The 23604-nt window shown below is 60.8% G+C and overlaps 3 protein-coding genes across 7 annotated transcripts in view; 1 reads left to right on the top strand and 2 right to left on the bottom strand.

Annotated features, from left to right (window-relative positions):
- Positions 1 to 14385, top strand: part of POR (cytochrome p450 oxidoreductase) — an 83255-nt gene extending 68870 nt beyond the window's left edge. For all 3 annotated transcript variants that reach the window (XM_058285917.2, XM_071211176.1, XM_058285916.2), the window contains exons 3-16: positions 4650 to 4698; positions 6311 to 6439; positions 7887 to 8036; positions 8367 to 8491; positions 8945 to 9034; positions 9483 to 9581; positions 10604 to 10720; positions 10818 to 10936; positions 12403 to 12584; positions 12671 to 12820; positions 13057 to 13327; positions 13401 to 13546; positions 13705 to 13790; positions 13880 to 14385. In XM_058285917.2, coding sequence (XP_058141900.1) covers positions 4650 to 4698; positions 6311 to 6439; positions 7887 to 8036; positions 8367 to 8491; positions 8945 to 9034; positions 9483 to 9581; positions 10604 to 10720; positions 10818 to 10936; positions 12403 to 12584; positions 12671 to 12820; positions 13057 to 13327; positions 13401 to 13546; positions 13705 to 13790; positions 13880 to 14024 — 1858 coding nt within the window. In that variant the 3' untranslated portion in view covers positions 14025 to 14385. The remainder of the gene's footprint in view (positions 1 to 4649; positions 4699 to 6310; positions 6440 to 7886; positions 8037 to 8366; positions 8492 to 8944; positions 9035 to 9482; positions 9582 to 10603; positions 10721 to 10817; positions 10937 to 12402; positions 12585 to 12670; positions 12821 to 13056; positions 13328 to 13400; positions 13547 to 13704; positions 13791 to 13879) is intronic.
- Positions 14386 to 14560: 175 nt separating this feature from the next.
- On the bottom strand, positions 14561 to 20913 carry TMEM120A (transmembrane protein 120A). The gene is made up of 12 exons (XM_004448303.3): positions 20743 to 20913; positions 18973 to 19091; positions 18679 to 18795; positions 16232 to 16291; positions 16028 to 16123; positions 15860 to 15949; positions 15617 to 15682; positions 15462 to 15523; positions 15273 to 15365; positions 15095 to 15159; positions 14947 to 15015; positions 14561 to 14874 (listed from the first exon to the last, which is right to left on the bottom strand). Exons 1-12 carry the CDS (start codon positions 20821 to 20823, stop codon positions 14761 to 14763), a joined length of 1032 nt encoding a protein of 343 aa, XP_004448360.2. The 5' UTR covers positions 20824 to 20913; the 3' UTR covers positions 14561 to 14760.
- A 1266-nt stretch (positions 20914 to 22179) lies between these two features.
- Positions 22180 to 23604, bottom strand: part of STYXL1 (serine/threonine/tyrosine interacting like 1) — a 67179-nt gene continuing 65754 nt past the window's right edge. For all 3 annotated transcript variants that reach the window (XM_004448272.4, XM_004448271.4, XM_023591402.3), the window contains one exon: positions 22180 to 22424. In XM_004448272.4, coding sequence (XP_004448329.1) covers positions 22293 to 22424 — 132 coding nt within the window. In that variant the 3' untranslated portion in view covers positions 22180 to 22292. The remainder of the gene's footprint in view (positions 22425 to 23604) is intronic.

The following is a 23604-nucleotide window of genomic DNA, read 5'->3' as shown; positions in this document are numbered from 1 at the left end:
GTGTTCCCTCAGAATACTGGAGTACTTCTCTTTTTTTAAAAAGATTTATTTCTCCCCGCTCCCTCCATTGTCTGCTCTCTGTGTCCATTCGCTGTGTGTTCCTCTGTTTGCTTGTATTCTCATTAGGCATCTCTGGGAACTGATCCTGGGACCTTCTAGAGTGGGAGAGAGGCGATCATTCTCTTGCGCCACCTCAGCTCCCTTGGTCTGCTGCATCTCTTACTATCTCTCCTCTGTGTCTCTTTTTGTTGCTCTCTTGCTGTGCCAGCTCTCTGCCTGGGCCAGCACTCCTGCGCAGGGCAGCACTCCACGTGGGCCAACTCACCACGCAGGCCAGCTCGCCCTCGCCAGGAAGCCCTGGGCATTGAACCCTGGACCTCCTGTGTGGTAGGTGGGAGCCCAGTTGCTGGAGCCACATCGGCTTCCCTGGTGAACTTCTCTTTAGGCCCCTTTTTGATGAATGATGAGAGAGTGCGATCAGTTATTTAGAGACACAGTCATACATTACACACGAAAAGTGTTTGAGTGTGAGGAAAAAAGTGTTTATCACCTTCATGGCACAATGGGGGCTTTTTTTTTGCCTGGCCTTGCGTTGTCATTTTACATTTCTACTTTCGTTTCTGCTGGGGTACGTCTGTACACAGTGAATTGGCAGTGGTTGAGAAATTGAGAAGGAAGAGTTCTATGTATGTGAATTTTCCCAAAGCTAAAACCTAGCCCTTTAAGTGTCAACTAAATGCACTTTGTTGTTGTTTTTTTTTAAGTTAGGTTAAATTCACATAACATAAATTCATTTTAATCATTTAAAGTGTACAGTTTGGGGAGAGGATGTAGCTCAAATGGCTGAGCACCTGCCTCCCATGTACAAGGTCCTGGGTTTGATCCCTGGTATCTCCTAAGAACAAACAAAAACAACTCTCTTGGGGGAATGTATGTAGCTCAATGGTTGAGTGCCTGCTTCCCATGTACCAGGTCCTGCGTTCAATCCCCAGTACCTCCTAAAAATAAAATAAAACAAAGTGTACAATTAATTGGCATTTAGTACATTCCATAATGCTGTGCAGCCATTGCCACACTCTAATTCTGGAATCGTTTCCTCATCCTAAAAAGTAACCCTGAACCCAGTAGCAGTCACTCCTCCCAGCCCCTGGTACCTACTAACCTCCTTTCTGTCTCTATGGATTTGTCTATTCTGGACATTTCTTATAAGTAGAAATTGCATTTAGTTTTGTGCCTGTTTTTTTCTCGTAACACTCCATCAGAAACATTTGTCTAGGTTGTTGATTGTTTTTATGCCGTCACTTTAAATTTAGATCTGATTTATGATTGGAAGGTAGTATGTTCTCGTGACTCAGTTCCAAGGCACGCAGTGCCGAGCATCGCTGTGCACCTGCTCTTCCAAGTGGGAGGGCCTGCCGTGTCGGCGCAGAGCGGGCAGTCAGTGCCGCCGGTCACCGCGTGTCTGGAGCCATCTCTCCGAGGGCAGCAGTGTAGTCCTCGAAGTGGATTCAGTCCTCCCCCTGTACCTGGCCCATCTGCGCTAACCTAGAAGGTGAAGACACCAGGTCCCAGGAGAGGCGTGGAGGGCCCCAGGCTGCTCTGTGGGGTTCGGCTCAGCAGCTCCAACAGCGCTGCCCGGACGCCGCCGCGGCCTGCAGGTGGGCCCGGGGATGGGGTCCCCGCTTGGCACCTCTGACACAGCGTGGAGGGGAGGGGTGTTCCCGGAAGGGTTCTGGGGATGTTCAGGAGAAGAGCACCTCAGCGACAGGGTAGTAACTGGTCTGGGCTTTGGAGGAAGAAGGACTTCCTGGGGTGAGGACGAGTGGGCCAGGCATTTTAACTGGTCCCGCTGGACCGGGCTCTGGGCAGCACTGCAGTGAGGAGGAGCAGAGGCCTTATTAGGGCTGACGCTGGAGGTGGAATGAGAAAGGATGCTAGGTTTTGGGTGCTAAGAACAGAGGAGTCAGAGAAGGCGTGTGTGTATATGCACACACAGATATAGATACACGTACATAGGTATTTTTCCCCTGACTACAGAAGCGACAAATGCTCACTCTAAAAAAATGGAGAAATCCATAATCCCATTACCCAACATAAACAGTGAACATTTTGGTGTCTTCCTTGCCATAGGAGGTTTTGAATAGGGAAGGGATGGGATTGGGGAATGTTGGTTGGTGGCAGGATGCAGGGCATTGTGGAGGAGGGAATCAGTTGAGATCAATTAAGCTGGTGCAAGAACGTGGTGGTGCAGCAAATGTAGAGGTACAGGGGAGACCCGGGAGCAAGAATCCAGGGACAGTGAGGTTTCAGGCCTGCGATCCTGGGGCGGTAGCACCCTTAGACCCAGCATCTGGGGACACGGGCCCTGCATTTTGGAGGGTCCTGTCCTGGCCCTCCTCTGCCCATGCTCGCCCCACTGAGTGAGGAATCCAGATGCCCAAGGGGCACAGACTCAGGAGCACGCCCTCCCCCTTTTCTAGACAGTGGTCCAGGTAACAGGCCCCAGCTTCCCTGCCCCAGCAGCCATGTGCCCCCTCCCACAGCCTCTGCAAGCCTCTTCCCTGGCCTGTGTTCCCAATATCAGTGCGTGCACCTGAGGTCAGTGCCTAGAACTTGGACGTGTGGGCCTCTATGGGCATCTTGTTGTCTGGCAGGCGACGTGGCGGGCAGGAGGCCGAGAGCCCGCCAGGGCCGCACACTGTGCTTTGGGTCCTTGACATCCTTTCACGTTATCTGATCCTTGCAAATCCTCTGAAGTGGCGCTTGTTATTCCACTTTCCAGTTGGGGAAGGATGAACTCCTGGCCTAAGTCCACTCCGCTGCGCGTTGGCAGGCAAGGAATGGCTCTGCGGCTGCCTGCCCAAGGGCTCCTCTCACCCCTCTGCCTTGTTGTCCCCTGTGCCCACCTGCGAGGTGTGGTAGTGGGAGAAAGGGGGCTTTGGAAGCCCACACCGTGTATCCATAGATAGAGTGTAAGTATAAACCTTTCCTTGAAGAACAGTATCTACAGAAAAGTGGCTCTGTCCACCCTAAGTGTGCAGATAGGTGAGTAAGTCAATCCTCTCACCACGTGAGCAGACGTGTGTTTTCCGCCTGATCAAAACACCAGCTTATTACCAGCACCCCAGAAGTCTCCCTCCTCTTCCCCACCACCCCACCCCCTCCAAGGGTAACCACTGTCCTGACTTTGTCCCCATAGATTAGGTTGCTACTCTTTGAACTTGATGTAACAGAGTCCTACAGAATACAGTACTTACAGTTCTCTCTCATATCTGGCCTCCTTCGCCCAGCTTCACATTTGTGAGGCTCGTTTGTGTTAGCGTGTGCAGTAACAGGCCATTCTCCCTCGTTTCTGCAATGGAGCTGTCCCACAGCAGGAACTTGCCACAGTGTGCTTCTCCACTCTGCCGCTGAAGGCGTCAGGGCTGGTTCCTGCCAGCTGACCGCGCCCGTTCTCCACTCTGTGTCCTGGGCCCAGGTCTGTATGCATTCTGTTAGGCACACACCTCCAGGCTGCCAAACAGCCTTGGAACATACTCGTGCTGTTACGCTCCCCCCAGCAGCGGTAGGAATTCTGGTCGCTGTTCCTCTTCGCCTGTACATGATGTTGTCTTGTTAGTTATGACCATTTGAATGGCTACGTATATACTTAGGCTCAGCTATGTAGCCTGCAAATAAACTTTCCAGCCTGAGGAAAGACATAGCATATACCTCATGGTTTTAATTTGCTACCTTTTCAATTTTTTTTTTTTTTTTTTTTGCCATTTAGATATTTTCTTTAAGAAAGTACCTATTCAAGTCTTTGACATTTTTATTCTGTTGAGTTATCTGTCTTTTTCTGAATGATTTGTAGGAATTTCTTATGTTCTCTATATAGATCCTTTGTCAGATATAAGTATGTTGCAGATTTCTCCCATGTGATGATTTGTCTTTTACTCCTTTAATGATGGAGTTTTAATTGGAACAAAGGTATTTAAATGTTCATATATTCAGACTTAGCACTGAATTCAGACTATTTTGAACATCCTAGAATTGACTGTTTTCCTACCTGGCTGTCTTAGACCAGGTTTTTAACCTCGTCCACCCTGAGAATCCCAGGGGAGGCCCAGGGGTTTTTTTAGATGGCACTGCAGGCCTGGGGCAAGGGCAAGAGAGAAGAAAAGGGAACAGCGGGCAACTGGGACTGGAGAGTGGACGGACGACCGGGTCAGCGCCAGGCTGGGCCCTGGAGGGGCCACACCAGCTCAGGGCGGGACCAAGTGCCAGGCAATGTGGAGGAGGGGACAGTTCGACTTGGCCCCTGTGCAGGGGAACGGGAGGTGGCCGTATATTCCAGCAGAGCTGATACCTGAGCCCCAGGCTGTCCAGGGTGGAGCGTGGAGTGAGAATGCTCTGGCTAGAGGCACCAGCACCATCACAATTCCATGGGTCACCATGTAGGGAGTACGGTGTACACCAGCATCTGAGTGGTTTGTGGAGGCGAGCGGTGGATTGAGTGGAGCCAGGCGCGGTATGGTCAGAACTCTACTTAGGGGAGTCCTGTTGGCTGTGTGAGGCCGGGACTGCAGGAGGAGGTTCAAGGCAGAAGGGCCCTGGATGTCCTGCCAGAGCACCTGCTCCCACACCCATGGGGCACTTTTGTCTTCCAGGACCTCCTCCATCAAAGAGAGCAGCTTCGTGGAAAAGATGAAGAAGACGGTGAGTTTCCTGGCTCTGCTCTTCTCAGCAAGTCCTGGCCCTGGCGGCCCTGCGGGGACGTCCCACGGAAGGCCAGCTTCGCTGGACACGAGGAGTCCCCTGGCTCAGGAGCTGGGTGGAGGCCAGCTTGGGTGGCATTCTTGTCTAGCCAGAGCCCCCCAGCTGACATTTTCCTCGGCTTTTTGAATGCCTACTTCTTGAGCAAACCAAATTATAAGACTAAAAACTCCCTCGAACTCCTAAGGCCATCCACTCTCCTCCCTCCCGTTCCAGGCTGCCCACGGGCAGCTGCGAACCTCACGGAGCTGTGATCACGGCACAGCTCCTATTTTTCTCTCGGTTGGTTTTTGCTTCATTAAGTGTTTAATTTTATGAATAGGTACTACATTCCCAGGGTTAAAAACCCAAACAGACTATTCAGTAAAAAGCCTCCCCCTGTCCCTGCTGCCCATCGCCCAGTTCCCAGGAACAGCCGCCGTCGGTAATCCTATCCGCGCCCGGCTAGAGCTTCCTTAGGCACGTGCAAATACAAACAGATTACACATTCTTATTTTACACCCTTTTCAAAACACAGGCTGTGGCGTATTAAGTACACCATTAAAGACAATGGTTTTTGTTTTGTTTTGTTTTGTCTGTTTTCCTTTTATTTAATTTTTTTTGTTTTTTTATTTTTTTGTTTAATCTTTTTATTTTTTATTTTACTTTTTTACAATGTTTTTTTAACTTACTTTGTCTTGGAGATCTTTTCACATCAATATGGATTCACCATCCTCATTATTATAGCTGCATAGTTATTCCATTATATGGCTATCTGGATGTAGTGTAATTTGGTTTTGGTGGTTTTGTTTTTAAATTATTTCGAACATACAAGGCAGTTGGGAAAATAATACAAAACCCAGACAGAGAACTCCAACCCCTAACTTGTCTAACTGCCCTGTTGACAAGCACCTGGGGAACTTGTAATGGTTTGCTCTTAGACACAGTGCTGCTGCGGATGGGTAGACCCCTTGGCACATGTGCAGGCATGCCTGTTCAAAAAAATCCCGGAAGTGGAGTTGTCGGGTCACAAGGTATATGCGTCTGTAACTGTGAGGGAGGCTGCCAAATTGCCCTCCTCGGGGTTATTTTGGGGCACACTCTCATCAGCAATGGAGGCAGAAACCTGCTTCCCACAAGCTTTCCAGCAGTGGCTTATCAGACATCTGGATTTTTCCCAGTTTTCTAGGTTTAAAAAAAAGTATCTCTGTCTTAATTTGCATTTTTCTTATGAATGAAGTTAAGCAGAATTTTGTATGTTTCTTTTTGGTAAATTCTTTATTCAAATCTTCAGCCCATTTTTCTGTTGGGATTTCCCACTTGAGTAAAAATGTGTCAGAAGCACGATCCTGACCCAGCTGCGTGTGAGCGAGCGCGCACAGGCCCTGGCTGGTGGTGGCGGGAGCTGCTGCTCCCAGCAGGGAGGCAGGGAGGAGGTGAAGGCAGCAGGAGAGGGGAGAGGAGGGTGCCGAGAAGAGGGTGCCGAGAGGCCCTGCCGACCTGGCCTGCCCGGCCCCGGGAGGTGGTGGCCGGGGCTCCTGGGCTCCAGCCTGAACCCCCGTCTGGCTTTCCCTAGGGGAGGAACATCATTGTCTTCTACGGCTCCCAGACGGGGACTGCTGAGGAATTTGCCAACCGCCTGTCCAAGGACGCCCACCGCTACGGGATGCGGGGCATGGCAGCAGACCCTGAGGAGTACGACCTGGTAAGCACCACGCCTGCTCTGCGCCCCCCACCCGCTCATCCAGGCCTTCATCTCGGGATCACGGGAGAAGCCTAAAGGCCCGAGTTAGCCACAGGGCCGCCCAGCGAGGGGCGTCCCTTCTCATTCTTTCTTGCAGACGGGCGGTACCCAAGTTGGGGACAGTGAGAACCCCTGGGCCCTGGCCCAGCGAGGCTGGAGGTGCACACCTGGGTTCTGCTCCCAGAGCTCAGCCCTCAGCACTCTCCAGGCTGCAGGGCTTTACGGGCATGAGTGGATCGGGTGGGACCTGAAAGAGCTCAGGGTCTCAGAAGTTCAGGCAAGGAGCCCTGGGCCATTGTGCCCTCCTCCCTGGATGCAGTGCACACCAGATGGAAGAGGCAGATGCCTGGAGTCTGAGCCTTTGCTGTCAGCCTGTAGGGCGATGGACTGGATGGGCTCTGAGAGCCCCCCACTTTGGAAGGAGGCCCTTCCTGACAGGAGCAGGGAGGGGGGCAGAGGCCACAGGAAGCGTGCAGCATGGAGAGGGCCCAGAGAACCCGGGAATTAGGGGAAAGACCTCAGTTTGGGGCTGCAGGAGGCCTGCCCCTCCTCCTCTCCTGTCTGCTCGGCAAGACTGAGTCCTGACTTCCTGGCCCCTGCTGTGCCCTGGCCTCAGCCAGCCCCCCAACCTCGGCTCTGAGGGCTGTGGGGGGCAGGCTGGCCTTGCTCCTTCTCCGGGCCTGGGCACCCCCTGCCCTCGCCTGGCAGTGGCCCTCCAAAGTGCAGGAAACCTCCGACAGTCCACTTGCCTGCTTCTGGGTCAGGAAGGCCAGGGGCGGGGCAGCCTGGCCACGTGCTGCAGGTGGGGCAGTGGTACAGAGGGTGGGGAGGGAAGCAGGGCGCAAGGTCTGGGGGAACGTTCCCTGGGACTTGCCTTCCCGCCTCCCCCCAGTGAAGGAACCGCAGGGAAGCCGTACCATCCCTCCGAACCAGCTCTCACCTGAGCGCAGCTGCCTCCTGCACTTGCCACTCCATACCCCAAAACAAGCCCGTCAGGGTCCTGGTGACAGGCACCCACCATCCATCTCCAGACATGGGCTTCCAAAGTTACCATATGCGGGAGCCCAGGCCATGCTGGGCCTCGGGGATCCTGTGAAATGAGGTTTCCGGGGGGCCGGCGCCCAGGCCCTCGCCCACTGCCCTCCCATGCCTGCCACTCCCTTGCCCCTTGAAATGCAGCCCCCGCCGCTCAAACCTAACAAACCTCCGTTGTCCCTCCAACCCAGTCCCCGTGCCAGCTTCCCCTGAGAAGCCCTCCTCGCCCTCGCGGCACCCTCCAGACACGGGTGGCTCCCTCACCCTCGCCCACAGCTCCAGGAGCAGACCTGGCTGCGAGCCCTGGGCCAGGGCAGGCCTGGGCTGACGGCGCCCTCACGCGCCCCACACGCTCCCGCCCTTGTCCCACCAGGCCGACCTGAGCAGCCTGGCCGAGATCGACAACGCCCTGGCCGTCTTCTGCATGGCCACCTACGGCGAGGGCGACCCCACCGACAACGCGCAGGACTTCTACGACTGGCTCCAGGAGACCGACGTGGACCTCTCTGGGGTCAAGTTTGCGGTGAGTCACCCGTCACCTCCAGCAGGCTCCTGGCAGCCTGCTCCTGCAGCTCCTTATCCTGCGCGGTCAGCCAGGGCAGGCGGAGGTGTGGGGACAGGGAGGCTCCCGGCTGCCGGCCTGGCAGGGCACTCGGGTGGGCCCCCCTCCGCCCTGGGACCCCAGCGACTAAGAGCGCGTTTCCTCCCGCTCCCCCAGCCCTGGTCTGCTTCAGGGGCATTAGTTGTTGGCCACGAAAGGCCGGGGGTGTGCAGGCTGTCCAGGCCGGGTGGGGCTGAGGCCGGGGAGGAGCCCACCCTGTCCCAGGCCTCAGACCGCCCTCCATCCACACAGGTGTTTGGCCTGGGGAACAAGACCTACGAGCACTTCAACGCCATGGGCAAGTACGTGGACAAGCGGCTGGAGCAGCTGGGCGCCCAGCGGATCTTCGAGCTGGGAATGGGAGACGACGACGGGAAGTGAGTGCCCCAGGCCCAGCCTGTACGCTGCTCCCCCTCCCCAGAAGGCCCCCACCCTGGCACGTGTCCTAGGTGCCATGGTTGAGGGAGCTGGCTGTGGAACAAGCCATTGCCAGCCCCTTGCTGGCACTTGGGGACATGCGCCAGCAGCAAGCAAGGGGACATCCCTCCTTCCCACAGCCCTGCCGAGAGGACTGTTTTGGCTCTCCCACCTCCTCTCCCAGGGCCCAGCTCAGAGAGCACGTCCCTCCCATGGTCAGCACAGCCCTGCCTTGAGATCGGCGGGCGGACCCCAATGAATGGAGCCCTGGAGCTTTGGGTGGCGAGGGGGTGGGGGCAAGCTGCCTTGCACCCCCTCCTGGCGCCTGGGCTGTGGTGTCTGGGTCCAGCCCCTCGCGCGGCCGGCTGCCGTGCCCTGGCTCAGCTGGGCCTGGCCCGCTCTCCTCTCCCCAGCTTGGAGGAGGATTTCATCACATGGCGGGAGCAGTTCTGGCCTGCAGTGTGTGAGCACTTTGGAGTGGAAGCCACTGGAGAGGAGTCCAGGTGAGTGTGTCCCCGCGGATTGGAGGGAGCTTGGGGAGGCAATCCTAAGGGGAGACCTGGCCTGGTTGGGGGGGCAGAGGGGACCGGCGGGGAGAGAGGTCTCCAGCGTTCAGTCTCGGACTGCGGGTGGCCTTAGGAAGCGCCCTCAGGAGCCTGGGCTTTGCCTGAGTGTGAGGACTCAGGGAGGGGCTTTCCTTAGCTTCTCACAGAATCACCTCTAAGTTCCCTTCACGGCCCGAGCCCCAGGCCTGCCCAGCCTCGGCTGGCTCTCTCCCGCCCCTGGCTGCAGGCAGCTCCCTCTCCTTGCTCTCTCCAGCACCCCCACCCTTCTGCGTTCCTCGGCCCGGCCTGCAGTCCCCTTTGACCTGACGCCCTGCAGGCCGCCTCTCTCCCTCTCTCTGGCTCTGACCCCGCAGCCTCCCAGCCTCACCCTTGCTCTCCCTTCCAGCATTCGCCAGTATGAGCTCGTGCTCCACACAGACGTCGACACGGCCAAGGTGTACACGGGCGAGATGGGCCGTCTGAAGAGCTATGAGAACCAGAAGCCGTGAGTAGGGGGCCGGCAAATGGCGGGCAGTGAGCAGGCTGGGCCTGGGGCACTCACTTCCCCTCGAGCCCCACAGGGCCTTCCCTCTGGACCCCATCGTGGGGGCCTCCCTCTCCTCTCCTTGTCCAGGAGTGGGCGGGCGCAGGACACACCTCGTTTTCGTCTCCACTGCCCAGAAAGAACCCCGGCCTGAAACCCAGAGCGGGAGGGCATTACCCAAGAAGACAGGACAGCCTGTGCACAGGGTCCTCGGGACCCCACCCTTCACCCAGGGGCTGCTCTCCAGTCCAGGGCCAGCCTTTGAGAGACAGCGTTTGCTCAGCGTGTACCTCACCTGCTTTGTAAATCTCCTGGGGCAGGGGGTGCACACTGACCAGCCCCGGGACGAGGACACAGCGTAGTCGGCTCTGTGTCCAGGGTGATCTTTGGTCACAGTACATTCCTCTGAAATCTATCTTGGCGTTTATTCCTCTCTTGGGCCCCGACTTGCCACCCCTGGGTGCCGCCAGGTGGCTGCTGGAGGCAGCCAGACCCAAGACCAGCAGCCCTGCTTCCGCCAGTCCTGCTAAATCCCTGCTGGAACAAGAAGCCGGCATGTCAGGGGCTCTGCCGAGTTTTAAAAGCCTTTCTTGTTCATGGGACAGCCCGATGCCTGTGAGGGTGGGGGCGGGGAGCCATGTTCCCCACAGCCCCTTGGGGGTCCCAGGCACCTCCCACCCCATTGGTCCGTCTTCTAGGGCCTGCTCTCGCTGTGCACACAGCCCACCTCTGAGGGGAGTGTAGAGGGTTGCAGGTTTTTAGGGGCTAGCCTCAGTTTCCACATCTGTCAGTGGGGACTGCCCACGCAGTAGGGCTGTTGAGAGCCCCAGGGGAGCCCTTATGTAACTCGGGTGGCAGAAGCCCCGAGGGCCCGAGGCCGACTCTTGGATTTCCCATGTTTTGACCTTGAAAGGGTCCATGGCGGCTGGGGAGGTTTGCGTCAAGACCCAGCCAGTCACTGGGCTCCTCTCCCCCACCCCCAGCCCCTTCGACTCCAAGAATCCATTCTTGGCTGGAGTGACCACCAACCGGAAGCTCAACCAGGGGACCGAGCGGCACCTCATGCACCTGGAATTAGACATCTCAGATTCCAAAATCAGGTACCGGCTGCCGCCACCTCCTGCCCTGCACCCTGGCCTCCTGATGCAGGTGCAGAGGCAGCCGTCCTGAGCCTCGCTGCGTCACTTCTCCTGCCAGGTACGAATCTGGCGACCACGTGGCCGTTTACCCAGCCAACGACTCTGCCCTCGTCAACCAGCTTGGGGAGATCCTGGGTGCTGACTTGGACGTTGTCATGTCCCTGAAAAATCTCGATGGTGAGTCCTGGAATCAAGGCCACCCTCCCTGCCCTGCCTGGGCCCCAGGTGCCCAGGAGGGATGGGCACCCCTTGGTGAGGCCTGAACACAGAGCTGCTACTTTGGTCTGAAGCCCTGGTCCCTGGGAGGCCCCTACACCCGAGACTGCAGTCTTGGGTTCTGGAGCAAACTCAGGTGGAAGGGAAAGAAGTGGGAGCGCCCGGCCATTTCCCATGGAGCCCCCCAACCCCGTGTCCCAGTCCCCAGGGAGGGAGGGGTGCTCATCGAAGACTCACCCGATGCCGGGAGACAGAGCTAGCCCCCAGCCTCCGTCCCCTGGGAAGAGGAGACTGTGAGGCCAGAGCCGGGTTTCCCGCCGGGCTGCACGAGCCCTGACTGCTGTGCGTCCCGGCTGGCCCCTCTGCTCTGAGGGCCTCCCCTGTGGAGTGCAGGGCTGGATCCACCCCCTCCCGGCCCTTCCCAGGCCACTCCCGGATGCTCCAAGTGCCAGGAAGCACTGACACACATGCCGGCTCCTCCCCAGGCCTTCGGGGCTGCCCAGCCTGAGCCGTCACACCCCCTCCTTGTCCACTGACACCAGCACCCCCTGAGCACCTAGTTCCAGCCCAGCTCACCCTCACCTGCTCCTGTTGGCCTTTGTCTTCAGTGACCCTTAGCTGTGCCTTCTCAACAATCCAGAGAGGAAGGAACGGCACAAAAGGGCCGATTCTTATCAAATGCTGCCGGGCCAGCAGCAGAAGCCCAGTGCATGTGGGTGTGCAAGTGTGCGGGCGTGCGCATGTGCGTCTAGCTCGCTGTGTAGGGGCATGTCCTTTGTGCCGTCAGAGGCCCTTGCAGGGAGCCGTGGCACTCACGCCCCCCCCCCAGGAGAATTGGATGGGTCAGAGGCGCGGGTGAGCCCATGTCCCACACCCACACACCCACCGTGCAAGGACGTGCAAGGCCAGAATGCTGCAAACACAAGGATGCTGTTTGCAGGAATTCATCAAGCTACACACATGTGATTGGTACATTTAGGGCATGATACTTTCATAAAAAGTCAAACTCCTCAACCTCTAGACCCAAAGCCCAGAACACAGAGGCCCTCGCCTGGCCCAGGCCCTCAGCAGTCTTCAGTGCTTCCGTGAGCACAGCAATGAAAAGGCCCAGCGGGGGCTTGTCCACACTCACCACCTAAGTGGTGGGCTGGCACTGGGTCCTCCCGGGCTGGGCAGACGCCCCAGCGTGGGCCTTGCAGGTCCTGAGCCGGGTCCTGAGCCCGGTGCCCCCGTGCCAGCAGGCCCAGCCCTCGGGCAGGCGGGACTTGGAGGAGGTCTGGCCTGAGGCTTTGCCCAGGGCCAGGGTAGCTCCAGAAAGAGCTGGCCCTGCCTCCCTTGGCAGCTGGCGAGCAGGCCTGAGGCTCCGTCCCCCACCCGTCCCACCGCGGTGGCCCCTCACCCCAAGTCCTTCCCCCCCCACCCCGCAGAGGAGTCCAACAAGAAGCACCCGTTCCCCTGCCCCACCTCCTACCGCACGGCACTCACCTACTACCTGGACATCACCAACCCGCCCCGCACCAATGTGCTCTACGAGCTGGCCCAGTACGCCTCGGAGCCCACCGAGCAGGAGCACCTGCGCAAGATGGCCTCGTCCTCGGGCGAGGGCAAGGTGAGCCGCGGGCTGCGCGCCTCTGCCCTGGGCTCCGCCTGGCGGGGCCGCCGCCTGTGCTCACCCTGTTCTCTGCCTCTGCGCAGGAGCTGTACCTGAGCTGGGTGGTGGACGCCCGCAGGCACATCCTGGCCATCCTGCAGGACTACCCCTCCCTGCGGCCCCCCATCGACCACCTGTGCGAGCTGCTGCCTCGGCTCCAGGCCCGCTACTACTCCATCGCCTCGTCCTCCAAGGTGGGAGGGCGCCCCCTCAGCCTAACGGGGCTTCCGTTTCCAGACCTGAGGCCTCAGGCTGGCCCGGCTGTCATAGATGCTAAGTCGTCCCCGCCGGGAGCAGAGGCCAACGGGAAGCTGCGCGAGGGTCCCTGGGGAGGGTTAGGCACCAGGAAGGGGTGGCGGGCTGGGCCCCCCAGGAGGGGGAGGTGGTCAGGAAGGGGCGCAGCTGCGGGCTCACTGCTGCCCCCCACCAGGTGCACCCCAACTCCGTGCACATCTGTGCCGTGACGGTGGAGTATGAGACCAAGTCTGGTCGCGTCAACAAGGGCGTGGCCACCAGCTGGCTGCGGGCCAAGGACCCCGCCGGGGAGAACGGGCGCCGGGCCCTGGTGCCCATGTTCGTGCGCAAGTCCCAGTTCCGCCTGCCCTTCAAGGCCGCCACGCCCGTCATCATGGTGGGCCCCGGCACCGGGGTGGCCCCCTTCATAGGCTTCATCCAGGAGCGGGCCTGGCTGCGGCAGCAAGGTGAGCAGGGGGCAGGCGGGCGGGCGGCGCGGGGGCCCCGCTCAGGCCCGCACTCACGGCGCTGCCGCCCCAGGCAAGGAGGTGGGGGAGACGCTGCTGTACTACGGCTGCCGCCGCGCCGACGAGGACTACCTGTACCGCGAGGAGCTGGCCCGCTTCCACCAGGACGGCGCCCTCACCCAGCTCAACGTGGCCTTCTCGCGGGAGCAGGCCCACAAGGTGTGGCCGCGGTGACCGCCCCCGCCCCGCGGGCTGCCCCCTGCCCGGCCCCTCCACAGGCTGCCCCCCTGCCCGGCCCCCCCACAGACTGCCCCCTGCCCCCCTCCCCGCGGGCTGCCCCCCTGCACTCCACCAAGGGCTGCCCTCCCGCCCCTCAGGTTTACGTGCAGCATTTACTGAAGCGAGATAAGCAGCACCTGTGGGAGCTGATCCATGAGGGCGGCGCCCACATCTACGTGTGTGGGTGAGTGAAAGAGCGCTGGAGGGTCCCGCCCGGCCTCCTGGGGGGTAGCCCCTGCCCCAGCCCCAGCCCCACCTCCTTCCTGCCCCCAGGGATGCCCGGAACATGGCACGGGACGTGCAGAACACCTTCTACGACATCGTGGCTGAGCTGGGGGCCATGGAGCACGACCAGGCCGTGGACTACGTCAAGAAGCTGATGACCAAGGGACGCTACTCCCTGGACGTGTGGAGCTAGGAGCTGCCGGCCCCTGCCCTGCCCTTCCCCCTACAGACTCGCTTCCCCCATAATCACTTTCTTCACTTCCCTCCACCAGCTCTTGGGGGCCTGGGGCCTGGCCTGGCCACAGGAGGCAGGCCCAGGTCACGCCTCCAGGCCCAGACACGTCCCCCTCAGCCCCAGCAGGGCCTTCCCCAGGCAGCCCAGCCCAGGGCGCGTGGCCAGGGGGGACCCCGCCTGCACTTGGACTTCTCAGGCCCCATGGCTGGGACCAAGGGGTTCTCGGTGAGCTGGGGCCTGGCCCCTCCGTGTGATTTTCAATGAGTGTAAATAATTTTAAATAATCTCTAGCCCTTGGAATAAAGTTCTGTTTTCTGTATTTGCCTGAGACTGTTTGAGCAGCTCTGGGGCCTCTTCCTGGATCAACTTAGCTCAGACCAGGGAGGCCAGCAGTGTGGGTTCTGTGGGCCCCCGGGGGAGCCCAGGGCACCTGCGCTGCCCCTGCTGGCGTCGAGCCAGCCCAGGCCTGCGGGCCTCAGGAGAACACACAGTGCGCGCCACCGGGAGCCTCTCTCCTTTATTGGGGCCCTGGCGCAGCCTCCTGCAGGCCAGGTCCTTCTGCAGGTAGCCCTCAGGCCCACAGGGCCCACAACACCCAGGGCAGTGCAGAAGGCCTCGACTGGAGGCACCGCCACCCCTCCGCCCACCACGGGCGCCCCTCGGGGCTGGGAGCTGCTGGCGGCGCCGCCCAGCTTCAGTCTTTCTTGCTCCTGTGCCACTGGCTGTGGAACTTCTGGTGCACGACCCGCAAGGTAGTAAAGAAGTTGCCGAGGAAGAGGAGGAGGAAGGGCAGGCCGCACATCAGCACCTGCGGGAGGACTCCGGTTAGCCAGAGCTGGGCTGGGCTGGGGCCTCCGGCTCCTCTCGGACCCCCGCTCACCTGCCACTCCTTACACTGAGGGTCCTGGGCCAGGCTAAACAGCGTCAGCGCATTGAAGAGCTGCCAGAACTGGGGAGGAGGCACCGGCTTTACCCGGAGCCAGAGCAGGAGAAGGACGGACGGATGGGGACGCGTGGGGACAACTTACTTGTCCAAAGAAAAGGAAGGGCAGCAGGAAGGTGAGGCCGCGCCACATCCAGGACTGGAAGCCCTCTGCGGGGGAGAGAGGGTCAGGGCACGGACCAAGCGGGTCCGAGATGGACACAGGCGCCCAGACCCGGGCAGGGAAGGGGCGCTCCAGGGTGGGGGCGCTCAGCCCCACTCACCCACAGTGAGGTCCATGGTGTGCCGCTCCCCCAAGGCCCGCAGGCGGTACAGGCAGCCGCTCTGGTAGTAGTACTGGAGGAACTGCACGAAGCCTGGGGGGCAGGGGGCGTCAGGGGCGCGCGCGCCTGGCGGCCTCGCCTGCCCCTACCCACATGTCCACAGCCAAGAAGGGAATCGGAGACACTCACTCTGGTACATGGAGAAGGACAGGAACTGGTTCCGGAACTTCTGGTACATGAGGCCATCGGGCCTACAGGAGAAAGCAGAGGAAGGTGTGGGGAGCTGGGGGCAGCCGCCTCCCTCCCCGTCCCGGCCCCCGGCAGCCAGGGCGCAGGCCACTCACCAGGTCAGCATCACGCCCGACAGGAACGTGGACACGTAGTGATGGAAGACCCACCAGCCTTTGATCCTGGGGCGGGAGGCCGTGTCACTGCCGTGCCCTCAGCCCCAGGATGGGGAAGGGGGCCGCGGGGGAAGACAGCGGCACCAGCCCAGCTCCCACCTCACAGAGGGCTCCCATTTCCTGGGGGAGCTCGGCACCCCCCAAGGAGCCAGGGGAGGCCCAGGCCCCACCGCCCGCGCTCACCGAGAGCCGTTGTTGATGAGGATGCTCTCCCTGATGGTCAGGGTGCAGTAATACCAGACCAGCAGGAAGTTGAAGGCAGCGTCTGTCACCCTGGGGGGCGGGCACAGTGGGTTGGTGCCAAGAGGGCCTGCAGAGGGCCCCCGGGGCACCCAGCGGCAGGCCACCCACCTGGAGTTGAGGAGGAAACGGCAGGTGAAGGAGATGAGGATGAGGATGATGGTGAGGTAGAGCTTGAACTTCTCATACTCATCTTTGTAGGCAAACCTGGAAGGCACACAGGCACGGGGTGGCTGGGGGGGCTGAGGGCCCGAGGAGGGGGTGGTGGCTGGGGCTGGGGTCAGCAGGGATGAGGGCCGGCCCACGACAAATTACTTAGCCTGTTTGCTCAGGAGGGTCACGTTGACGTTGCCCAGCACCAGGCTCAGGTACAACCTGGGGGACAGGGAGACAGGTGAGGGGAGGCCCGGGCGGGACAAGCCGGGTGGGCACAGAGCCCCCCGTGTGCTAGCCAGGCTCTGGGTCACCACTCCCGTCCTCCTCCGCCTCCCCCCTGACCTCGGCGTAGGGTTCCTCCATGACCTTGCTGATGCCCAGCCTCTCTCCCTGCCCGCTGCCATCTCCCAGCCACGGTAAACCATCTCCCCCTTCCTCTCTGCGTCCTCCCCAAGCTTCCCCCACCTCGGCGCCTTTGTGGAAGCCCCTTCAGCCCTGAGACCACTCTGGCGAGCCACAGCCACACCCCGGATCTCGTCCCGACCCAGAACAGCTGCCCCCCGAAGCTCTGACCCCTGGAAGACCCCGCCTCGCAGCCCACTTCTGCCACCAGCAGAACCCGCCCCTCGGGACCCTGGTCTCCGTTCCTGGGCCAGTGTAGCCCCCAGGCCCTCTTCCCCTCCAGCCCCTGAGCTGCCAACTCCCTTCACTTCCAGGCCCCTTGCATCACACCCACCAGCCAGGCTCGCCTTGTCCTTTGCCAGAGAAACCCCAAGAGAAGAGGAAAGCCACAGTGGCCTCGTAAGCAGGGCACTCACTGCCCAGCACACGGCCGCCTGCCCGATGCTGAGGCTGAGTGGCGAGGGGACTCGCCCACAGCTGCAGAGGTTATGGAGGGCAGCGGACTTGGCCCAGTGGTTAGGGCGTCCGCCTACCACATGGGAGGTCCGCGGTTCAAACCCCGGGCCTCCTTGACCCGTGTGGAGCTGGCGCATGCGCAGTACTGATGCGTGCAGGGAGTGCCCTGCCATGCAGGGGTGTCCCCCCCGTAGGGGAGCCCCAAGCACAAGGAGTGCGCCCTGTAAGGAGAGCCGCCCAGCGCGAAAGGAAGTGCAGCCTGCCCAGGAATGGCGCCGCACACACGGAGAGCTGACACAACAAGATGATGCAACAACAATAAAAAAAGAAACACAGATTCCTGTGCCACTGACGACAACAGAAGCGGACAAAGAAGAAGATGCAGCAAATAGACACAGAGAACAGACAACCAGGGGGGTGGGCCGGGAGGAGAGAGAAATAAATAAATATATATTTAAAAAAAAAAAAAGAGGTTATGGAGCCGGGCTGGGTGCACACCCGGACCCTTGAGGGGCCAGAGCCTGAGCTCCCCGGCCCCAGCCCGCACAGGGTCGGCCTCCGGCCTCCAGCCTCCACTGCCTGCAGGCTGCCCCGGGCTCCCCAGTCCTCCAGATCTGTCCCATCCGCTCCCCACACAGCCTGACCACTGCCACCTCCCCCTGCCTCCTCCCCTTGGCAATGCCTCCCACCGCCCAGAGAAGTGGCCATGCCCAGCCCTGCCCTGTACTCAGAACACCCCCCTTCCCTCTGGGGGTTCCCACCCTCACCCACTGCCCCCGAGGGTGGGTCTTGCCCCTCTTGGCCCTTCCCGCAGCAGGGAGCTGTGCCCGAGTCTGTCCTATCTCAACACACAGTACCACACACTCCCGGCCAAGGCCGCCCCTCAACCCTCCTTGCGCCCCCAGTTCTGGATTCCTCTCCTTCAGTTCACAGCCAAGCTTCCCAAGGGAGCTGCCACCTCCACCTCTTCAGCTCGTTGTTCCTCCCCAATATCAACTTCTACCAGCACCATTCCATGGCATGCTTCTCTCCAGGTCACCCAATTCCCAGGATACATTTCCCCTTCCTGGGAGCATTTAACTCCCATCTGATCAGAGGCTGCGACCACTCCCACCCCTTGCCTTTGGGGACACATCTCTCCCAGCTGCCTTGCTGCCTGCACAGGGCAGCGTCTGAGCCTCTCTGCTGATGCGTTTGCTCAGCTGAGGGCTGTGTGCTCACCCTGTCCACCCTCCATGGGAAGGGCAGCTGAGCTTTCTGCGTGCACATGTGACCTCGCACTGCCCCACCTACTGGGCCAAGCAGGGGCTCTGCAGCCGGGCTCCCCTCCATCTCAGTGCCACCTTCCCACCTGCCACCCTGGGCTCTGGCACTTGGAACTCTCTGCTCCTGCCTTTGCAGGGAACCCATTGTTCCCTTCCTTCCAGTATGTGCCTGGCTAAGTCCTCTTCGTCCGCTAGGACTCAGCTTAGGCATCACCTGCCCCAGGAAGCTTCCTCCAACCTCCCGGGCTGGATGAGGTGCCCCTCGCTGTGCTCCCGCCACAGCCGGCACTTTCCACATGGCACCCATCATAGTCAACTGTCGCTGTCACTCAGGCTGTCCCCCAAGGTCAGGCCTGTGCCTGTCAGCCCAGAGTGGGTCAAGAGAACATTTGTTGACTGGCCAGAAAGAGGAAGCACCTGGTTCAGGCCTTTCTCCCAGGAGTGAACTAAGCTGGGGGGGGCAGGGGGTGAGGGGGTGCTCACCCGTTCTTCTTGGGCAAATAGGCCTCCATGTCGAAGAAGAGGCCCTGGCGCTCTTTGATCTGGTTCTCGAGCTCCCGTGCCGCCTCCTCGCTCCCTGCCGGGAGGGAGTGTCTGCATCTGCAGGCAGGGCCACGGGGTCAGAGCCGGGCGCTGGGCCTGCTGCTCTCAGGGCCCACGTCTACTGGGCAGAAGGGCAAACAAGGCCCGGAGAGACAAAGAGCCAGGCCCGGGGCCCTCCAGGAGTCAGCACTGGCTCTCCCACCCACCCAAGGTTGGGGAGAGGGCGGTCCTAACTTCTTCAAGACGAGGGCCAGCTCCTGCAGCCGCTTCTTCTGCCGAGTGATGGAGCTGGAACAATTGTTCTGCAGCTTGGTCAGCTCCTCCAGCTTCAGGCGGTACAGCCGGTGGGTCTCCTGGGGACCAGGACGGGGGAAGGCTCAAGCTGGTTGGGGGCCACTGAGCCAGTGCCTGCCGGGCAGGGGAGGGACACAAGCTTCCCAGAGCAGCTCGGGAGGGTGTCGGCAGGAAAGGAAGCAGAACTTGCCGTGCTGGCCCACTCCCCAAGGAGTGGACCTCTCCCTTGGACCTCTCCCCAAGGCACGCGGGAGCAGGCGTTTCTTTCTGCGAGCCCAAAGGCGCCCACAGCACCCCTCCCACGCAACAGGCAAGAGCCTTGAGGGTTTTCTTCCTCTCAGCCCACCTCTTAGTTGTCCCCATCCCTGGGCAGGGGCGCTCTGTCCCATCATGGGTCTGGATTCTAGACCCACAGGTCCACCTCCTGGACCAAGCAGGCTGCCTGAAGCCACCCATTGGCCCCTCAGGTCCTCCCACCCAGCCTGCAAGCTCAGAGGGAGCAGGGCTTATCCAAGACGCCTTCTGCTCAAGCACGCCCCATGTCCTCCTCCGGGCTAAAGGTCAGCAGGCCTCCAGACCTCCTCCTTGCTAGAGGGCCAGTCCCTCCCCACATCCCCATCACCTTTGGCCCAAGTCTTCATAGAGCACTTTGCCCTGGGGGGTGAGCCCTGGGAAGGAGCAGCCTGGAGACTGGGCAAGGGGCAGCGTGAGGGAAGCCAGGCTGGGGCTGAGGGCCAGGCGGGGCGCCCAGGTCCCTCGGGGCTGGAGGGCAGCACGAATGGCAGCGGGCTGGGCAGGGCCAGGGGTTTCCGTGCATACAGGCAGGGGCTGCGGCCATTCCAGGGGGGCAGAGGCTGACCCAAGGCACCAGCTGGCCCATCTCGGCCTTGTTTCTTCCTGCCCAGGAGGGGCCACCCCCACCCACTCAGGCCTTAATTGTCGCCTCCCCCTTGTACCCTAGCATGCACCACCATCCCACCCCCCACCCAGCTCCTGCCTGGGCAAGGCCAGCCACCTCCTCTTCCCTGGCCTCTCCTCAGAACAGCCGCAGAGGCCCAGAGGAGCCAAGCCGGGCGATTCCTCCCACGGCTCCCCCAGGTCTGAGATGCAGGCCCACCCTGGCCCAGGAGGTCCCTGCCTGCTCTGGCCCCGCCCACTTCTCCCCTCTCTCTTTTGCTGCGGCCACATGGGCCTGTCAAGCCCCCTCTCCCTTGTAAAGGGGCGCTGGTCCCTCGGCCTGGCGCGCCCCGCCTCCCACTCACTGCGGGCACTCCACCGCACGCCGCCCGGGCGCTGCCAGGCAGCCGCTCCGCAGCACTCGCCCCGGCTGCCCGAGGCGGGGTCGCCGCCGATGGCCGCGCGTCTGCTGAGCGGCTGGCCCAAGGCAGGCGGCCGCTGTCTTAGGAGGGGACCAGCCGTGCGGAGGGCCGGGGCCGGGGGCCGCCCCGGGGAGGGCCGAGGTCGCCCACCCCCCGGGATCGCGGCGGCCACGCGGACGAAAGATGCCGCCGCCGGACACTCACCTGAAGCCACCAGGAGGGCCCAGCGGCCGACACGGGGACCCGGGGCCTCCCCGCCCTCGGGAGCGACGCCAGGGCGCCCGGCCCCTGACCCCGAGCTCCCCGATTCCTGAGCCGGGGCTGCCCGACCCTTGACCCCGAGCCAGAGATAAGCGGCTGGAGGTCGGTGGGCGCCCGCCGCAGCGCTCACCTGGGTGCCCTGGAAGTCCTGCTGCAGATCCTCCCAGTCGCGCAGGCAGTCGCCCAGCGGGCCCGGGGGCGGGGGGTGCATGGCTGAGGGGCCGCGGGCCCGAGGAGCGGACGCGAGGACGGAGCCGCAACCCCGGCGGGCCCGAGGCGCCTCCGCCTCCGCCACCTCAGCCACCGCCCCCGGCCGCTTCCGGGCTCGCCCCGCCGCGCCCACCAATGGGAAGGGGGCCTGGGGCCCCGCGGCGCTGGCCCCGCCCCTCGCCGGCGCCAATCGGGGCCGGGGGCGGGGCCGGGGCGGGGCCACGTGCGCCCGGGGCGGCTCCGCGGGCTTCCCGGGCTGGCGCGCGGCTGCGGGTCACCTGTGCGCGCGGCTGCGGGTCACCTGTGCTCGCGGGTCGCCGTGCCAGCGCGGCCGCCAGCAGGGCCGGGCGCGTCACCTGGCAGGCCCGCAAGGCCCAGGGAGGTGAGAGCTGCTGCGGACACTTCCTCTGCGGGAGGGTCTCCGGGCCTTTTGCCTCCCTTGGATCTTCATGTCCCCAGGCCCACCTCCTCCTGTCCCTTCACGCAGCCACCAGACTGTCCTTCCCCAAGCACGTGGCCGTCCCCATCATGTCCCTGCTTAGAACTTTCCAGTGTTCCCCTCTGCCTGCCAGGAGGATCCTCACCACACAGAGCCCTTTGCCCTGTAGCCATTCAGGCTCATTTCCAGCTGGGCCCCTTCCCAGGTTGGCAAAACCCCACCCCTCCTCAGAGGCTGCCCTTCCTTCCGCGGGTGGCCCCTCCCCACCCCCAGGCCACTGCCTCTCTAGGTTTGCTCGGTGAACTTGAGGGAAGGACGTCCTAAATCCCCACCTTCTTGGGCCCTTGCCCGGCCCCCAGGCTGTTCCCTGCGAGAATTTCTAGGAATCTGAGTGTGGGGAGGGGAGAAATGGGATTCTGGCAGACACAGCCAGGCAGAAGTGAAGGGGAGCAAGGAAGTAAGGAAGTGAAGTCTGTATCACATGAGCAACGTGTGCAGTGGAGATCACTGGGGTGTGGGGGGGTGCAGCCTGCCGGGGAAGCGATGTGCCTTGAGCCAGAAGCCTCTGGAGAGCTATAGAGCTGGGGCCTGGGCCAAGGCTGGGCCCGGCATCTCTGGGTCTGGGGGTCTCCACCCATGACTGGGCATTGTGACACCCTCCTGGTGAGGGCCCCTGTGAACCAACACAAGGTAAGGGGGCCCCCCGGAGCGCCCCTCAGCCAGGCCTCTGAAGGGTTCATGTCATGCAGGGGCGGGGGCAGCTGCTCCAGCAGCCAGATGCTCTTTCAGAGGCAGCCCCAGGAGGACGGGATGTGGCCCCTGAGGCCCAGCAGGGAGGGTTCTCTGTGAGCCTGAGCAGAATGCAGCATTTTGTGGGGTGAGCAAGGAACCCGGAAGAACCACTGCAGGAGGCTGACATAGGCGTCAAGCGGCAAAAGCCTTCTCCTTCAAGGCCAACCTGGTTACACACCCACTACCTAAAAGCCCCCCAGGTGAAGGTCTTTGGGATCCATCGCTGGCCTTGGAGAAGGTCAGAAGAGTGGATCCAAGATGTCTGTGACAATGTCTCCAATGACAGTCTTCTCCCAAAGCTGCAGCTGCTTCACAAAGCCCCGATTCGGACGCATGTTGTTTTTGCACCTCTTGAGGTAGATCCAGGACTTCTGTGAACACAGGGAGAGAAAGCAGCCGTCAAGGTGAGTCCAAGGACCTTTCTACCCAGTTCAGGAGGGACAGGAAGCCCTTGCCTAGGGACCAGCAACATGGCTTAAGGGCTGGACACAGAAACCACAGCAGCCTGGCATTAATCTGATCGGGCTAGAAGTCCTGGGAGTTGGCTCTGCCTTGCGCAAGCCACTCTGCACCTCTCCTGAATATAGGGACAGAAATCATTGAGGATTGGGACAAATGCACTCCCCTGTGGGCAGGAAAGCATTATGTCCTGGCTTGGAGCACGTTGTTGCGGATGAGTTCATGGAAGGGGGAAGAGAACTGTGGGCAAATTCTCCAAAGAAGAAAAAATCAGAGATTACTTCTTTTCAGGTGTCCATCCCAAAGTGCAGGAAGGATTATTAGATAAAAGAAGGTGACCAGGTGGTCACCATCTGGACCAGCTCTGGGGGCAGAGCTGTACAGTAGTAAGGTATACAAAGTCCTGACCAGGTCAGAATGACACCCCCCCCCCCCCGCCATACACACCCTTTCCAGCTCACAAAGTGTCTGCTGTGATTGTCACAGCAAACCCATGAGGCAGGAAGGACAGGCACTGCCAGCCTCAGGTCACCTACTGAGCAGACAGAAAAAGAGGAGCCCACCTCGAATCAGAGGGCAGAGGAAGGCACGTCAGGGCTCTGTTCCCCCACAGAAGCTTTGAACAACTAGCAAGAACTGGCAGAAACAACTTTCTCCAAAGCTCCAGAAAACAACTAAAGGATTGCAGTAAAGGGTGAGCATCTGAATCAAGAAAAAGGCCACTTAAAAGCAGAAGGGTCTTGAGGCACTAGGGCTGGCGCCTCACCCACCCCTTCACCCCTGTGCTACTAGTGTGGATCTGTGGTCCCAATTCCAGAGGAAGCAGAGTAACCCTCATGCACATAGTGGGAGCATGTATGTCTGACTCAGTCTATCTGGTGGTGGCCTGAAGGACTGGCTGTCCCAGAACATGCCCTGCCTGTAGAAGGTGGCTCATGGAACTCTCCTACAGAATGCTGCAGGTGAGTAGTCAAGACATGCTTTTCTGGGTCAGAGGGTTGATGGCAGTAAGGTAAAAGGTAAGAAGTCCCTACACTTTGGCCTGGAGCTATTCTACAAACTCATTATATGGATAAACCCCAAAGGAAAGGC

This window comes from Dasypus novemcinctus, chromosome 23 (genome assembly GCF_030445035.2).
Source record: "Dasypus novemcinctus isolate mDasNov1 chromosome 23, mDasNov1.1.hap2, whole genome shotgun sequence".
NCBI classification, from domain to species: domain Eukaryota; kingdom Metazoa; phylum Chordata; class Mammalia; order Cingulata; family Dasypodidae; genus Dasypus; species Dasypus novemcinctus.
The sequence above is the reverse complement of the archived record's forward strand: the minus strand, read 5'-3'. Positions and strand labels throughout refer to the sequence as shown.

Excerpts from the sequence above, each read along its gene's own strand:
- TMEM120A (XM_004448303.3), bottom strand. The coding sequence starts at position 20,823 with ATGCACCCCCCGCCCCCGGGCCCGCTGGGCGACTGCCTGCGCGACTGG. Across the intron at positions 16,292-18,678 it reads TATTTGCCCAAGAAGAACGG|GTTGTACCTGAGCCTGGTGC; the intron begins GTGAGCACCCCC and ends CCTGTCCCCCAG. Across the intron at positions 15,950-16,027 it reads CGTTTCCTCCTCAACTCCAG|GGTGACAGACGCTGCCTTCA; the intron begins GTGGGTGGCCTG and ends CCCGCCCCCCAG.